Raw genomic sequence first — 17,563 nt, 5'->3', positions numbered from 1 at the left:
AATTTCAGAAGACCCATGAATACAACATATTATGCTTTTAATGCCATGAGAATCAAATATGAATTTAATAATTAAACTAAACCTTAATTTATCTTAAAACCTTTAAAACTGTATTTATGCATAAAGGAATTGCAAGACTAAACTCCCACCGCTAAAATGTATTTCCTACCTGGAGATTTTGCAAGAGAAGCATGGAATACAGAGAAGTTGATCAAGGCATATGAGGCCAAGAAAAAATTAGAAATAATTGGAGCAATGACATTCAGTTCGGCTGTAAAATGAAAAAAAGAAGTTGTTATCAAAGGTATTATCCACTGGCTCTGCAGATTACAGAGTAAAAATTCTGCTACAAAGAATCTTATTTTCTGATAAGAAAGTAAGTTTATCCTTTTTGGGAAATGCAGTTTACTCTTTTTGCTGACAGAGCTTTACGTCAATGATCTCCTATTTACTAAGTTATCTTTTAACAGTTAGGAAGTATAGCTTTCAGTTTAAAAATATAAGCACTACCAAATGTTCTAGAAGCACTCTGGAAGCACTGCATACTTTATCAAGATCACTACTTGAGAAAATTTCTTTCCCAGCAGGGCTTGGATAAAATCGTGCACTAATACACTAGGTTCTGAAGAATGCCAGAAGATTCTAGTATTATAGACCAACACCATCACAAAAGTGATGCTTACATCCCCTTAAGTGAGAGGGAAAACTATATCCTCTCTCCTTTCCTTGAGGCAGCATGGTACAAAACATCTGTTTGTGCAGTTTCACCACCATTAAAAAAAAAAAAAGAGTGATCAAAATGCAGAATGGGACATCTTAGTCCGCAAGTTTCTAGTTGCAATCAAGCTTCCAGTCAGCATGGGTCAGTAGGGACCCCATGGATGTATCTCTGCCTCAAGCAGATGTGGAGGAAGGAGGACAGAGCAAATTGGAAAAGAAGTTTAAAGCACTGGCACAGGACTCATAGATGGATGCAGCACAATTAGTTTGTCACCTACAGAGAACAGACGTAATTAATTATACCAAGATGATCTTTAGCAACACCAATGTCAGCACTCAGTTCTACCATTTGCAACTTAACAGAAAAGCACATTTTAAATAACACTGCTCATACAAGTTTGTATTTTACTGAAGCTGTCATTATTAAAAATCTGAAATAAACTTTCATATTTACAAGATGTTAACACTGTCTCAAGCAAAGGATGTATTTACAGTACCTAAAGACATGTATCTATGGTTAAAAAGAGAAATACAGTTAAAATTTACTGCAGTTCTTGGCAGAGTTGTATCTAGAAGATAGGGGAAAGTAAGCCACAAAAAAACCAGATTTAGAATGCTGGTTTAGAATTAAGCTGTGCGTTACATCTCTAGGACCCTGTCATCAACTTCACAACATGTATTAGAATTCTTTCTAAAGGACAAAAGGGATTAAGATTTACTAAAATTTCAAACTAACCAATAAGTATGAATCCAAGAGCAATTAAAAATGTTAGAATATATCCTCTCAGTGGTTCATTGTTCTTCCCATAGCCTTTAGCAAACATCTGAAATCCTGGATAAATGTTGTCCTTGCACAAAGCCTAAGGAAAAAAAAAAAAAAAATAATCAAGAGTCAACATGCATTTTGCTCATGCCATCTTCCATTGCATACTATCTTTCTGAACACTTCCTGATAGTTTATAACCATCATGGACTAATTGTATTCTCAACTGTCTTGGTATCTTGACATTTCGCATTTCCACTATTCTATCCTGATATGTCCACCTGCAAGAAGCAACTTTGCTCCTCTGTGAGTAACTGTCCATTTTCCTTGTCTACTGTCTTTCAATCACAAAAAGTCTTTTTTTTACAGACTGTATTTTCTCAGGAAGCAGAAAATTTCTCCAATAAACACACTAGTTCTCTACACCAATAGTACTGACTCCCCACTGAACTTTTTAAAACCCAAATAAAGAACCAGAAGGAGATACAATAGTTAACAAGAAGGTAGAGCAAAATACACTCAGGAACCCCAAGAAACAGTAGCAAACTGTTGTCCTATTCTAAACAACAGATAAATATTAGAACAATCTACTGATGCCATCTGATATGGATCATGATGGCAGTATGTCAGTCCCCTTCCAAAAACCATGACTCAAAATTAATTATTCTTCAGAATATTACTGTTTTCTTCCCTTACTTACCTGGAAGATCTTTGGGGCACTCACAAGAGATGCTAATGCAGATGACAGGGTGGCAGAGAAAATACCTGCAGAAATCAGTGGTGCAAATCCTGATACCATGCTCATAACCTGAAAAACAAAATAATTTTTTTAAATACGTGAAAAACTACACTACACAAAGAGATGGCATCATTACCTACACAAACAGAAAAAAACCCACTATGCACTCTTCACTTAAAAGCTGTTTAAATATCATGCATTCACATAAATGACTGAACTAGAGACACATGAGGGAATATAAATGCATCCTGGTTTCAGGACAAGAGATAGTGTCTTTTCACACAATGTATCTATAATCTGAAGCCCAAATTACCAAGGGCAAAAGTCTTCATGGGCTCATAAGAAGATTAGAAGGAAGTAATGGACAAAAAATACTTCGGAGTGTGTTATATATTCCAACTAACCTACTGCTGAGTAACATGGTCTCAGAAAGCTCAAGTGATAAAACAAGTGAAACTGGGAAACATCTTGGGAAAGTTCACAGTCTTTTCTCAGAATCTCCATCATTTTAAAGTCAGGCTTTTTGCCCCCAATCAAAACCACAAGGTCAAAACAAACTTGTTTCCTATCTCCCCAAGATCAAATCCCAGCACATCTCTAATCTCAGTGACAGAAGTCAAATATGCAATCCTTGGTAAAGGATCCTTTTTGGATGAGTAATGAGCTGGTAACATCCAGTAACTCAAAGAGTCTTAAAAAAAGAGGGAGCTTATAAAACGTGAGTGCCATCCCTGTTCATGGCATGTGGATTGGAAGATGATCATCTTAGGTTCCTTTCAACCTAAACCATTCTACGACTCTATTATTTTACTGATTATTTCTGTACCATAGTTGCATCCAGCTTTGCATCTGCCATGTGAATTAGGATACACAACTGTGTAATTAAAAAACATTAATGGTTTAACAGAATACTTCTCTTTACAAAGAAAAATCTAAACTTGCTTTAAGACAGCCAGTGCTGAAGAATTTTAGTCAACAGACCAAACCCGGCAGGGTGCTTTTTCAAGCACAATGTGGTTCTACATCATTAGCACTGCTTGTCTTTTTCACCCTCATTTCAATTGTCAGTAGAGCAACTGAAGGGAGGCAAGAAAAAACATGCAGAAGTCTCCCCCTCAAAGCTACTGTAAACTGAAATTGTAAAATCTTGCTATCTAAATAAATCTTACTAGGTCAGATGTTCTCAGACACAATGTATAGATGACTGATGAAGTTTTGTCCACTAGGGCTAAATTCATAGTAAAGTTTAGTGGATTTCTCCAGACAAGACTGACAAAGACTGCTGGGCCTCTCAGTCAGCTGAATTTGTGCACTACATCAGGTTTCACTGGTCAGTTCAAAGCATGCCTTGCTCGGAAAAAGAAATTTAAGAAACGGAGGCTGCAAAAAATGAGAGTCAGGTTTCTGTCAGAATAGTATGACAAATGAAGGAGAGGATTTCCTGAAGCCTATTTGCAAGTATATAACAAAAAAGTATGCCAGGCCTATAATCATAGAGGAGTAAAACTAACAACCTATCTATTACGCTATCTCTCTTATGCCTCGGTTTAAATTTAATTTCAAAAGCAAACAGAAAAAGTTAGTTTTAAATGACAGTTTCTAGTAACCCTACATTATGTAACAGAATAAAACTTAGAGATGTAAATGCTTTACTATTATTGTAGAAACAAACTTCGGCTATAGCAACATAATACACAAGTGCAGAATAGTTTTTATAGAAGCAGTATGCAAATTTTTTTCCCTGCAAGGATGGCTTCATCAATCTTCCCTCATTATAGACAGAATCTGTGTAAAAGTGTCGATCACTTTTCTTCCCATATGTAAAACATTTTTACTTTGATGCCTTCACTTTACTATACTTGCCTCAACTTGCTATTTGCTTCTGGCAATCAACTCATATTTTACATTCTCTGTCAAGGTTCTGTCCAATGCCTCCAATTATTGACACTGTATTTTTCACTATTACACTGTTCCATAAATTTGAAAGATATCCCAGCAACTAACTGCCTATACAATTAATTGCCTATGCAATCAAAATTTGGCATTTTAAAAGCTAGCAAGTTATGCCTTAGGTTAAGAGACTTCAGGAAGCTTTTCTAAGCTAGGAGAGCACAGGTAAAACCAGATCCAGCAGAATCAGTGTGCCATGGTGTTAAACTCCCCTCCTTCCATTCCCAACACAATTTCAGACCTCTTGACCACAAACCAAAGAGCCCACAAAGGCAGCTACCCATAGCACTGAAATTTTTATCCCCGCAAAATCAGGCAAAAAAGGGCAGAGTGGCCCTGTAACCACTGATGTGATGACATAGTCATACAGTTCCTGCTGATAAGGGCCTCATTATGTTTGACTGACATTTACAGTTGAGACAGTTTCCCAAATTTCAAACATTTGGGATCATAAAATACTGTATTTTGACTATTTAGTTCCTAGGTCCAGCACTTTGGAGCAAACAACTGAGTTTCATGCTGCTTTCAACTTTCATCCAAAGCTGGAAAAAAAACCAACTGCATTTTAATTACCCAAAGTTCTAACTTTTTGCTGGGAAGCTCTAGGCTGAGGCTACAGAGCCCAGAAAAAAATTTTTGAAAATACTCTTCTACCAGGTGACAGCCTAGGCACAGAATAACCACTGACACTGAACAAAAATATCAGAAGTCTGTGAGAACCTGCAATTCACTGACTGTAAGAGAAACTACAGATGGTCTTCCCAGGCAGGTCTGACTAAGCCTGTCTCACCTACTGTCCTCATTTAGAGTTTCTCATCTAAGGTTTCCACAAGTAAATCATAATACAAGTCATCCATCTACTGCTTGAACACACCCAAACCCTGAGCTGCCCCAGCAGAACTTCAGATCATTTCTTTGCCGAAAGAACTGAGTGCAGCACAAAGCGTTCTAAGTGATGAAATCATTACACTGTGAACACCAACTGGCACTTTCTGCCCCAGAATCTGCCTGCTTACAAGCTGGAAGATAAATACAACAATCTTCCTTCACCTTAGGGATTAATTGAAGTTTGTGCAATATTTGCTCTCAGTTATTTACCACACAAAAAAGGGATGTAAGTTTGAGCTTGAGAAGTGCACAAGCTTGGGACACCCCCTTCCCACATACACCATGCTCTGCATATGACAAAAGTACCTCTCCTTACACCTAACAATCAGAGATACAACGTTGAGAGCAGTTCAGTTACAGTTTCTCCTTAGATAAACAGTCTCTCATACAGACCTCTTCCTTCTGACACCTGAGAAGACAGAATTAGACTCTTCTCAGAGATGCACAGTAAAAGCTGAGAGGGTGAAAGAAAAAACAGCAAGGGAGAGTGCCACTGGGTATTAGAAAAATGAAATTTCACAGAGGTTTTCAAAACTACAACAAAGTAGGGGGGTGTGAGGGGCACCACATTCTCTTGTGCTGCCTCTGGCCTTAAAAGTGACTCTTCCTAATTGACACCAACTCTTTTTTCCAACTCTCTTTTCTGTAAGTACAAGTAACATTTTTGTTAAGAACCTTACAAAAGTCATGACTTAAAGACACAATCAGAGGAAACCAGTTACAGGCTATTCACAGTTGTACACCTGACAATATGTTGGTTCTTTTGAGCTTAAAACAAGCAATAGAAGTCATCAGATTTTGCAAATTTGTCAATCCCACAAGAGCAATTCTGACTTTCTCTGAACAAGAACAAAGTTAACGCCACACAAGATACTCATATTCTTCTACTATAACAATTTCATCAGCGGATTTCAGTTCAATCTCTTGCCAACTTTTTGTACACCAGTTAGAAAAACTTTGGGCGAAGATGGGACTACCACAAACTAAGCTGGAATCAGTTTGCAGTAAGTTTATTTTCCCTGGATTCTTTCAAACCCTTACCAGTAGTTCATGAACAATCCAGCTGGCTGTGGTGAAAGACTATGAATTACCCCTTAACTTGTAGAGGATTTTAAAATACTGTAACATCATTTTTAAAGAAAATTCATCACCTTATTACCATTAAAGAGGATGCTATGATAAATGTATAAAACAATCTTTAAAAAAATCATTGTTATTTTCTAAAAAACTTGAAAACATAGCAAGCAGGTCACTGACAGAGGCTACCTATGATTACTCAGCACCACTACTTAGAAATGAGTACATCTACACCCACCAGTGAATGATGACATTCAGGTACCCAAAGAAAGCTGCAGCTCCACCACCTATATCTCAGCAATTTACTCAGAAAAAGAGTATATTTACACCATCTGTGAATAAACACCTAAGAGTTTCCAATATGTATACGTTCTTTTGCATACCAGCTAGAGTGAACTACCCAACTATCCCAGATAAAACTTGTATTTATGGAGATGAGCATATTTGGCCTATGACTTTTCCGAATAAGCAACCAAAAAACACCCCAAGCCAACAAATCCAAGGAAAAAACAAACAAAATCTACCAAAATAACAACAAAAAACCCAAAGAAACCCAAACAAACAAAAAACCACCAGAAAAATCCAAAAACAAACCCAAGCCAAATAAAAAACCCACCAAAACAAAAAAGACCCAACAAAACCTGCACAGCTCCCCAACAATAAAAATTAACACAAAACCAACAGAAACCCACAAAAAAATCACCCAGGAAACACCCACCAAAAAACAAACACACCAAACTAACTAAAAAACTAAACACAAAACCCAATAGACAGGATCAAGGAGGAAGTTTTATACCTGGAAATTGTTCATCAGACCATAGTGACACCCCACCCCTGCCTGAGACTGACAGGATGAGAAGTCATAGTTTAGTCTGCAGGCTGCAGCAGTGCAATTTGTCAGCTCGGTGACAATGGTGTCATTTATGTTTCCTGTGGCATCTCGAACTACACAGGAACCTACAACGGACACAACAATAAAAAAGAGCCTTAAAAACTGAACCTGAATTTAAGGATATGTGTTAACTCCTTTTTATGTAAGCATAATCTCACAGAGCAACATTAAAATACAGCATTTAGTTTTTTAACACAAAACAGTACTAAGCCTATCTTCACTGTGAAGAACAAATACAAAACAACTGCTGCCTTGGCTGAAACAATCTTTAGGTTTTTTTTAATATATCTGATTGCAGGAAGAAATAGAACGTTTTGGCACAGAGGAAAACCACGTCAGTAGACTTGCAAAAGCTTAAGACTGCAATTTTAGCTTAAAATACTATTTCTCTGAAGCATGAGTTTCCAAATAGCTCCCAAACTGAAGTTTGATTTGACTGGACTAGCAAAGGTTGCCCAGAGAAGCTGTGGCTGTCCCTGGATCTCTGGAAGTGTCCAAGGCCAGGCTGGACAGGGCTTGGAGCCACTTGGGATAGTGGAAGGTGTCCCAGCCCATGGCAGGGATGGAACTGGATGGTCTTCAAGGTCCCTTCCAACGCAAGCCATTTTATGGTTTTACGACTTCATACTTTCTCTGTTGATCATTTTTCCTAGAGGAGTGCAGATTTGTTTTGTATGTATAGATGTTTCCAGACAGGTATACACTCTGTTGCAGTTGTTTTTTTTTTCTAGTCACTATGACTCAGCCACTAAAAGAAAGGTAAGTTTCATGAAAGCCAATTGCAAGCCATTTCCCAATGTTTAAATAAGCCATCTCCTATGTGACCATGGTATTTTTCAGTTGGTTTCTTCGTGAAAAGCAGACAGAGAGTACCATTTCTCCCAGATTTTTTTATAATCATCACCTTAACTACTGCCTTCAGCTCATCTAAGACTACTTTTAATTCTGCTGGTCAAGAAAATGCTGGAGAAACAGCATTTCAGCCTGGAAGTATTAAGAAAAACTAAAGAGTACCAAAAACCCATGAAGTTTTCTATTTCAAGGGGGCTTTGTCTCATATATGACTAAAAGTACATCAGACTAAGTATTATTTAATGTTCTGTGGTCTAATAATAGAGGTAATCAAACTGTTTGAACACCAGGAAATACTTCCATGGACTGGAGTTAAACAAGGAGTGGGGAAAAGTCTACAGAGTCAATAAAACTCCCTTACTTTAATCTCTCAGGAACCTTAACATGAAGAATCGCCTTGCAACAGAACCCCATGACAGCTAAGGACCTAAATTAATTACGTGCAAAGTAAAGGCAGAGATCTGCTGCAAGTTTAAGTTTGTACAGTTATATTCCTAGGCATCTATGTATGTTGTCTCACTTCCATGGGGAAAATTAATTCCTAATTAGCTATACCATATTTTAATTGTTGTGAGTCATCACAACTTGACTGACAGCCCACTGCAACACCTGGTCCCAGTAGGTGGACATTAATTAATCTTTCCACTCCTCATTTCTTTTTTAGCTACTTATTATGCCGACCTGGTTAAATTACAATGAAAGTTTCCTAAACTAAACACCTGTCTTACGCTTTTCTTTGTGAGTATGTGAAGGAGCCGAGGGTTTTTTACTGTTTTCTTGTTTAAATGGGATTAAAAGCTCTGGAAAAGGAAAATGTTTCTCCTTCTTCACACACAAGTATTTGCCCCAGACACTCAAGCAGTAAATACTGGATTTGACAACACACTTCTCAGCTGAACTATTTGTAAATAACATTTTGTTGGTGACAGATTGCAGTGGCAGGCCTGTAATACTGAAAAACTTATTAAATATCTACAGTGCACTACCTCAGCCATCCTCCTCCTCATTTTGTCAAAGGCCAAACACAGCTGGTTTGGCAGGACTTTCAAACATGGAATCAAAACATAGCAAAAAAAGACATGGCAGTAGGAACAAACTTAATGTGGGCTTTACTGTGAAAGAATGTAGAACAGAAGCCAGCCAGGCAGGCTCTGTTCTCAGCAGAAGACACTTAGATAAAAGTAAAAATAATAAATATTACTTTCTCTAACACTCATTCAGAAAAGTTTCATTTATTCATATGATTCTGACAGCATTTTCCCAGAAGTCTCTAGGTCTTCTCTCCTGTGAAAAAAAGATTTCACCTTTTCACAGGCATTTATAAGCATGTTCCTGCCAAAGTCAAATTGAGCTTTGCTATGTTTTAAGCATGAAAAAGTTTACAACCATCTCTATCAAGTTATCCCCTTGATATATGAATTCCAGAGGTACTACAGTCCTTCAGACTGCCGTTCAGAGCGTTTAATTTTACTAGTGCTGTAAACACCTACAGTTTGGCACTTGTTAATTAGTTTTACTTTCAAAAGTTCAGGAAGCAGGTCTTAATGCTTCTCAGAACTTCGGCTTTTTTTTCTTTTTTTGGTTAGAGCTTCCCTTATTTTTAAAGCAATAGATGCAGTTCTTTGAAATGTATCTTCCAAGAGTTTTGATGCAAAATTGCCTGTGAAGTCTGCCTCATGCCACCTGCATGTCTGCATTCACCCTTCACTAAATTATCAAACTGCATACTTACATCTCACAGATATCTTCTTGAAATAGCTACCTAGCTCTAGCAGCAGGATCAGTAATTTTCCTTTTTTCAGCCTTTTCTACTCAATTTAGCCCTCTTACTAACTACAGGGCACACAAACAGCGAGTTAAGTTTGGAATATCTTCCTCTTCAGCTATGACTACTCTGCAACGTTTACTAGCCCCTTCAAATCTTCAATGACTTTCCTTACCACTCCTCCGGGAAAGGAATAAAAACTATTTGTATTTGTCAAGAATTTCTAATCCAGTGCCTCAAAAGGAGTTAAATTCCATTCATAATCTCTGAGTCCTACTGCCTTTTTCTAACTAGCAGAACATTTCTGATGAATCAAACAATTTCACGTCCAGTTGGTTTTGCAAAATGCTTCTTTTGTCAATTTTACATTGCACTTTTCATGTTTGGAAGCTGATCGAAATATTCCATTAATAAGTGAGTATGAATAATTTCAGTCTTGTGTGGTTTGAGGTTCCAAAGGATTCAAATTTGGTAGCAAGAGGTCTACGCAGTCAATCTAATTAGGAAATGAGTGTAGCTCATTATGCTGCATAAAACACAATCACTACAGAGCAACTATTTGGCAGAGCTACACTCCCACGTTAGCCAACAGAAGCAAAATAGCAAGATTGGTATCTTTGGAAAGGAAGTATCATTAGTGGTAAGATCAATAGCACTCTTATAAATGAGAATTTCATTCAAAAGGCACCACAGCTATTATAAAACAAGGTCTTTCACATAAGAAAAACTACTATTGCTGTCAGAAACTTGTTTATGTGAAATTAGTAAAAAACATTTCCAATCACAGGCAAGAAATGTGCATGATTCAATTACAATTCTGTAATCTAAAGGTTATTAGAATTATTTTATGTGTGGGGAAAAATGTAGTTAACCACTGGTAATCTACAGCAAAGCTGGTATCAACCCCCAGGCAACTTCTAGAGAGGATTCCAAACAACTGTGGGGTGAAAAAGACTGAGACGAGAAGACTCAGATCAGTCTGTGGTTACGTCTCCTCTTTGCACAAGAACATGACACTTCCAAAAGCAGGCTGACAAGAACTGGAAGCCTTTGTCTCCTTTCTCAACTAGGGAATTACTGCTCAAGCATCCTCACCACAGTGCTGCCTGATCATCCCACAGTTCACTGCAGGTAAGTGGCTGATTACCATAATCCTCAAAACAATACAGGTGTTTTTTCAGTGGGTAGTTCCTGAAAACATGCTTTTCTAATCCAGAGATTATCCTACTGGTAAATTGTAAATCCTTTAACATAAATAACTGCAGCAAATGGGGAAACACTGATAGAAGTCTTTTGCAATCTATAGTCTGAAGCACTTTTCTTAGAAAAGGATCAAGTCACTTCACAAAATTATAAAACCAGCTGAAAACTGAATCTCCCAAGAGTAAAAACCAGAAACCTTTGGCTATTACCTTCCTATGCAGGAAAGCCAATTACACGACTTTACATAACAAATTACATAAAACCATATCAAAATACAGCCTCAGAAAGAACTTGAAAGGATAAAGTTAAAAACATTCTCTATTTACCTACAGATACTGCAATTCCTACGTAAACCAATGTAGTGATTAAGATGGCCAACAGCGTTCCTTTAGGTATGGCTGACTGAGGATCCTGAAAGAAAAATGTCAGTGGACAGTGATGACAGAGATCAATGCACACTCAAGTGGTTGTGAAAAATGCTTTTAATTCACTACTTACCGCAAGGTCCCCTGAGATATTTGCACCAGCAAGTATGCCAGTTGCAGCAGGGAAGAAAATAGCAAAGACAGAAAAGAAAGTTTCCTCTTGTCGGAAATCTGGTCCAAAATTCTCCATGAATATTTCGGCTGCAGGAGGAGATTTAAGTCTGTCAGCACTCACATGGAAGCTGAAGTATTAACCCATTCCAGCCACTATCAAACCAATAAAAAAGCTGACAGTCACAGGACCTTCTTAAAGAACAGAACATTTAAGCCCTAATTCATTACTTCAACTCAAAGTAAAAGTCAACACACTAAACTTAGGCAGATTTAAAGATAGTAAAAATACTTACAGTAAAATCCAGCTTTTAAAAATTTAATATATATTCAACAGTAAGGAATATTCAACTTTTGACACAACTGCAGAAGTTTGAAGAAATCAGGAAAAATAGTCTCCATAGTTAAGTAGGACTATAAGATATATTAGATGTTTAATTTAATTGTATCAGCTTATTTTGGAAAAAAAGGTATTGTTTACCATACTGTAAACTGTCCCAACGTACCGTTATAACCAAAGAAACCTTTGGGCTTCTTGCTGTCCAGAGGGATAAATGTTCCTATCACAAAGTCTCCAATAGCAAGTATGAGGATCACCAGCAGGACTATCTGTGCCTGAAACACAATGACTGCTGTCAGAAAGGAGAACTTGTTCTCCTCACAGTATCAAATGCTCTGCTATAAAATGTAAATGTTTATTTGATTCCAAATTCAGTTTCACCTTCTCAGCATGTTCTCTGCAAAAAAATGAGGAAAGCTGGAGAGAACTTGCACAAGGATTTTTAATTAAGAAACAGGAATAATTTCCAAGTTTTATGCCTAATCAAAAAGGTTTATTATTACCAAACACTTCAAAATTATACTTCTAAAGACAAAATGCTTAAAAGGCCTAATTTCTCTACTTAGAAGCTTTCCAGAAGGAGTGCATTTGAGGACGTTCAAGAAATTTGCATGAAAATAGCCAAATTCAATACAAACGCGACTATTGCATTATTAGCCATGGTCCTATTTTGTCTTATACTTTAGTATGTGATATTTTCTAAAAACTTTATTACATCCAGAATCAAACAGCTTTTGTCTCCTATTTTATGCAAGGAACTAGGTTATTTTGCTACATTTTCATGTTCTCAACCCTTACTTAAGAAATTAAACTGCAAACCAAAACAATTACTTGTTAATTCCTAGTTTTGAGACTTCATTTATTACATGCTAGATTTTTAGTCACTTTTCCGCAGAGCTATTATAAGCCCTACAAGTTGAACAAGAAGTACTTGGTCCAACACTTCAAAAGTGTGAACAAAGATAAATCTAGGCATTGTAGGAATGGTTCAGGTCTTCCATTTAAATCAGCAATCACACTGCTGTTATCTTTTTGGTTATTTGATTCCTTAGAAAGGAATGCCAGTAGCTTGGGGGAAGCTATTCACAGACCATTTTTAGGCCTAGGATCAGGAGTTAATATGCAATATCACCGTGGCATTGCTGATGCCTACAAAACAAAGTTTTCAGTTCACACAGCCTCTCAAGAAAACAGGGTGGAACAGTAATAACAGAGCAAAATGCCCTGGAGTAGATTAAAAGTCCACCTGAAGAAAAATTTGTGTTGTATATAAATTTGTGTTGTATACAGTTGGTGCCCTGTATTTAAATCTTTGCAAAGCCTCAAGAAGAGGTGACAGGTATAAGGATACAGCTGGGTGTTTACAGAAGTCCTCAGTAAGACAGAAACATAAACATGAAGTTATCACAGAGCAATTGCCGCAAGTGGATTTTTCCAGTAACTAACCTAGACTTCTCCCTGAAGCTAGGGATGTTTGCTGAAAATCTTATTTAAATTCCAAAGTCTGAAAGAATGGGCTTCTAAGACTTCAACACAAGGAGCTGTGCAGTAAACACCACAAACTCGGAAGACCTATTTCTTAAAGCAAACTTTCCCAGAAACAATCCCAGTCTCTCCTCACTTTTAGATCTATTTCTAAGGCATTATTATAGATTCCCCTGCTCCATTTTCCAAGGCATTTTCTAAGATACGGCTAACGCATAGAAGAACACCACAGCTCAGGATGGAGACATTAGTGTTTTGTTATGCTAAGTTGTATGTTAGCCCACATGAAACGCTTGCTTGACAGGTTCTGCTGTCTATCATTGCTCTGACTTACCTCCTTCCATGACAGAGAAACCAAGTCTTGACTTTTACACTGAGGACAAGACTTTCAAAAGATACCCTTAAAATAAGGATGACACTGCAGTAATGTCACAATTCAGGTTTGATGTAGAAACATTAAACGGGTATTTTCATGAAAGCAACTGTTAAGTAACTGCCCATGCTACACAGCAAAACCAAGACACTTCTCATGACTTCAAGTGGCAGCGGCCAGAGGATTAATAACAATTAATTCTTTCAAAACAGTTCAGAATAAGGAAGGAATTGTTTGCAGGTGAGCATATAAAGACAGCACCACAAATTACAGACAGTGAAAGGCTACTTGAGAAAGGTAAACAGTTTTTACAGAAGGTCACTTTAGAAGTTCATGCCAAAGTCAATTTCTCTAAGTTTCTCTTCCCCCCATTAGATCAAAGCAGTGCACTCAATCTTCACTCACTTCTTCTAGGATCCCTATTTCTTGGAAGCAACAATGATAAAAAACCCTCTCTCATTTTAATTATAAATACCATCATCTTCTTGATGCAGGAGTGTAAGAAACTTACAATAGTTCATGAAAGGTTTCTTCAGCTGCCTCTCAGTGCAGAAAATAGGAGCTATTGTGATATAAATATAAGTTGGGAAGGAAGCCCCAAGTGAGAGCCTCTTCTCCATTTTTTTTGAGGACGTTATGGGCAGATATTCAGAAAAAACCAACAAGGTGCAGAAAACAGAGCAAGCTACACTGCTTCATAATGCCAAGCAAAAAACTGATAAGGCAGCTTCTCTGTTTAGGTACTCCAAGATCTCTTCAGTCAGAGTTGACCTAAGACTGTGCAGCCACCAAGACGAGGGAAGGAGGTGTTCCTCCTACACATTCATCACCACCAATGCTCAAAACCCTTCTCTGTGCTGGGTCTAGTGAATGCATCCCATTGTTTGGCTGTTTCCAGGTGAAAACCAAACCAGAAGAGAATGGAAGAAAAGGCAAGGGTACTGCATTTGAGCTAGCACAAACTACACAGTTCTAGACTGGCTTTGGAACCACCCCTGTGTTTTTCATCCTCAGAATTTGCCAAAAGTCCATAGTAAGGGAAAATTCCCATGCTGAAGTTCTTCCTTCTCCTGTGCTGTAATTTCCCAGAAGAGAGAAATACCATTAATCTACTTGAAAATGTCATTAAGAGTGGATCATGCTGGAGTTTAGGTTTGTGTAGATGTTTAAGCTTCCAGCAAAGTGGTTTAAGATCTGAAATGCTGTTCAGAGCTGCACATGCTAGTGTCAGACCAAGAGCCACTGCATAAAAGTCAGCTGACTTCTAACATAACATCCTGCAATACTGGATACACTGAAAATACTAAAAATAAATCGGATAGCTAAGCTACACAAACAGGATCAAAATTATGAAGCAGAGAATAAAAAAAAAAAAGATGGGAGTTCCTTACTTTTGCTTCCCACTCCATTCCTGCAATGGAAATGCCCAGCAGTATGACCACAGTGATAGCCCCTATGATTCTGATATCATTCATTTCATCAATCATCAACGTTCCATTTTCCTAACAAAACAAACAAAAAATACACACAGTCATGTACCTCATTAAGGAAATACCTTCCCTACTAAAGAACAGCATTTCCTTCACTATAATTTATTAGCAGTTAACCACACCACAAATTTACTGAGTGCAAATTCCCTCTAGGAATACAAGTAATTTGAGTTTTGCCTTGTTTCTAAAACAATGAATCTTCCATATGGAAACTCTAAGGGCTGTTCAGCCTGGAGAAAAGAGAGCTCCAGGGAGACCTTACAGTGCTCACTTAATATTTAAAGGGGGCTTATAAGAAAGATGGGAACAGACTTTTGGATAGGGCTTGTGGAGACAGAAGAAGGAATAATGGTTTTAAACTAAAAGATGGCAGATTTAAACTAGATATAAGAAAGAAACATTTTACAGTGACAGTCAGGAGGCCCTGGCACAGGTTGCCCAGAGAAGCTGTGGCTGCCCCTGGAGCCCTGGCAGCATCCAAGGCCAGGTTGGACACTGGGGCTTGGAGCAGCCTGGACAGTGGAAGGTGTCCTTGCCCATGGCAGGGGGGCACTGGGTGGTTTTTAGGGCCCCTTTCAACCCAAACCATTCTGTGATTCCACCTAGATGGGGGATGGACTAGATAACCCTGAAATGTCTCTTCAAACCACAGTTTTATGATTAGACGAATCAAAAATCAAGTATAATTTTTTAACTTTACATATAAAGCATATAATTTATAAACTCCAATGTTCTATATGAAGTATAGAACTTATATATAAAGTATAATCAATATAAGCACTGTCATACACATACCTTTAGTAGCTCAACAACCGTCTCTGCAAAACCAACAACATACATTGCCACGGCCACAGCATTGGCAAATGCAAAAATCAGACCTATGGCACCACCAAACTCTGGCCCCAGACTTCTGGAAATTAAGTAATATGCTCCCCCTGAAAGAAAAATAATACAAATGACAAAAAAGTCCTCTACATGATAAAGCCTAAAACCGACAGTCATTAGCAATTTAACATCTACATGAGCCAGAATCCACTCACTCTTTATTCCCTGATACACTAGAAAATAACCCTTAACTCAGTATTTTAGGAATAGAAGTGCTGAAGCTTCAGGAATATATTTCAAGTTCTTAGGAAAAGAGACCAGTTGGAAATAACCATGACTCAGGCACCACATCATATAATTCAGGTATGCAAGCGGTTCTGTGGTTAACTGTAAAACATGCTGCAGTGTAACTGGGCTTTTTGCTTCGAACTTTTACTGCTCAAAGCACTTGTGCAGTCAAGATCAAGAAACTGGCAAAGATTGCAATGAACCCACTGAAGTTCCAAAACTTCAAGACCTGTTTCTAAAAGCACTGTTGTTAAAAGAATTTTCTGCCCTCCAATGGGACCCTCAAGAGCCTGTTCTTTTTACTTTTGAGCTGGACAAAAACAACATTTCAAATCCCACATGACAAATGAAAATCTGAGTATCTGTAGTATTACAGGAGAGTAAAGTTTAGAAAATGCAGCAAAGGCATATTCCTTGAACTGAGGGCTAAGGCTTCTAGAAGCAAAAAAATCCTCCAGCTCCAGTCTGAAGTAACTGAGTGCATGTTAAAAATCTGCAACAGAAAAAGCTTAATTTTATTGCATTTGACTTCTTATGCAAATCCTATACATGTATCCAGCCTGGCCATACTCTGTATTGTATATGTAACATTAAAAAAAAACAAACTTACTGTAATGTAACATTTTCATAGGAACAGTTGCTCCTGTGAAATTCTACAGTTCTTCCAATTCAGCACTTCAAATTTTCTAATGAAGTACTATTTTTCATGAATGACTTAAAAAAAAAAAGCTCCTATACAAATGGGAAAACCTGATAAACATAATGGAATTAGAAAACAGAAAGGGCATTTAGAAACTAAGTTTGACATAATGCTAACACTCAGAGCTGACCTTTCCCATTAGGTCTCTACTCTGTAATAGTGAGGCTTTTCTCTCCATTCTTTATCTTAAGGAAGATAGTTTTATAAGTTCCTACTTCAAATCCACCATATTTTTTTTTCTAGTAGCAATCTTGTAATGTCATGAAGCAGTTTGATCATGTCAGAGGCATCAACCATTTCCAAAAATAGCTGACAACACCATATAAACCATGGAAGAGAATGAAAACCATCACCCTTGGGAAAACTGGAGCTAAGAGAAAGAGGTACTTACGTGAAGGTTTATTTCAGGACATGAACACATATAAGCATACTCTTAATCAAGCAGTGCAGCTCAGGAGAATATTAAGACCCTACTCATTCCTGGATACCTATCCTTAAAAATGTTTGCATTACAAAAATTTATACCAATGAAGCTTCTTTTACAGCAGAAAAGCAAGGTACTAGTTCAAATCTAATTAGTAGGCTACCTAATGACTTTTTGTTAATTACGTGACTGTTTAATCATACAGAACACAAATAAGGCTTTGCTCTTCAGCAACATTAAAGTGTGCACCCCA

At 37.5% G+C, this 17,563-nt stretch overlaps 1 protein-coding gene across 3 annotated transcripts in view; it reads right to left on the bottom strand.

The window, feature by feature from the left end:
• SLC12A2 (solute carrier family 12 member 2) overlaps nt 1–17,563 on the bottom strand; it is a 54,334-nt gene that overhangs the window by 18,416 nt on the left and 18,355 nt on the right. For all 3 annotated transcript variants that reach the window (XM_066181930.1, XM_066181929.1, XM_066181931.1), the window contains exons 5-13: nt 15,869–16,008; nt 14,975–15,085; nt 11,892–12,000; nt 11,348–11,475; nt 11,176–11,260; nt 6,934–7,094; nt 2,184–2,291; nt 1,457–1,580; nt 170–271 (exon numbers count right to left, since the gene is read on the bottom strand). In XM_066181930.1, coding sequence (XP_066038027.1) covers nt 170–271; nt 1,457–1,580; nt 2,184–2,291; nt 6,934–7,094; nt 11,176–11,260; nt 11,348–11,475; nt 11,892–12,000; nt 14,975–15,085; nt 15,869–16,008 — 1,068 coding nt within the window. The remainder of the gene's footprint in view (nt 1–169; nt 272–1,456; nt 1,581–2,183; nt 2,292–6,933; nt 7,095–11,175; nt 11,261–11,347; nt 11,476–11,891; nt 12,001–14,974; nt 15,086–15,868; nt 16,009–17,563) is intronic.

This window comes from Chamaea fasciata, unplaced genomic scaffold, assembly GCF_029207755.1.
Source record: "Chamaea fasciata isolate MVZ Bird 193981 ecotype frontalis unplaced genomic scaffold, bChaFas1.0.hap1 SCAF_4, whole genome shotgun sequence".
NCBI classification, from domain to species: domain Eukaryota; kingdom Metazoa; phylum Chordata; class Aves; order Passeriformes; family Sylviidae; genus Chamaea; species Chamaea fasciata.
This window is presented reverse-complemented; position numbering and strand designations above follow the sequence as displayed.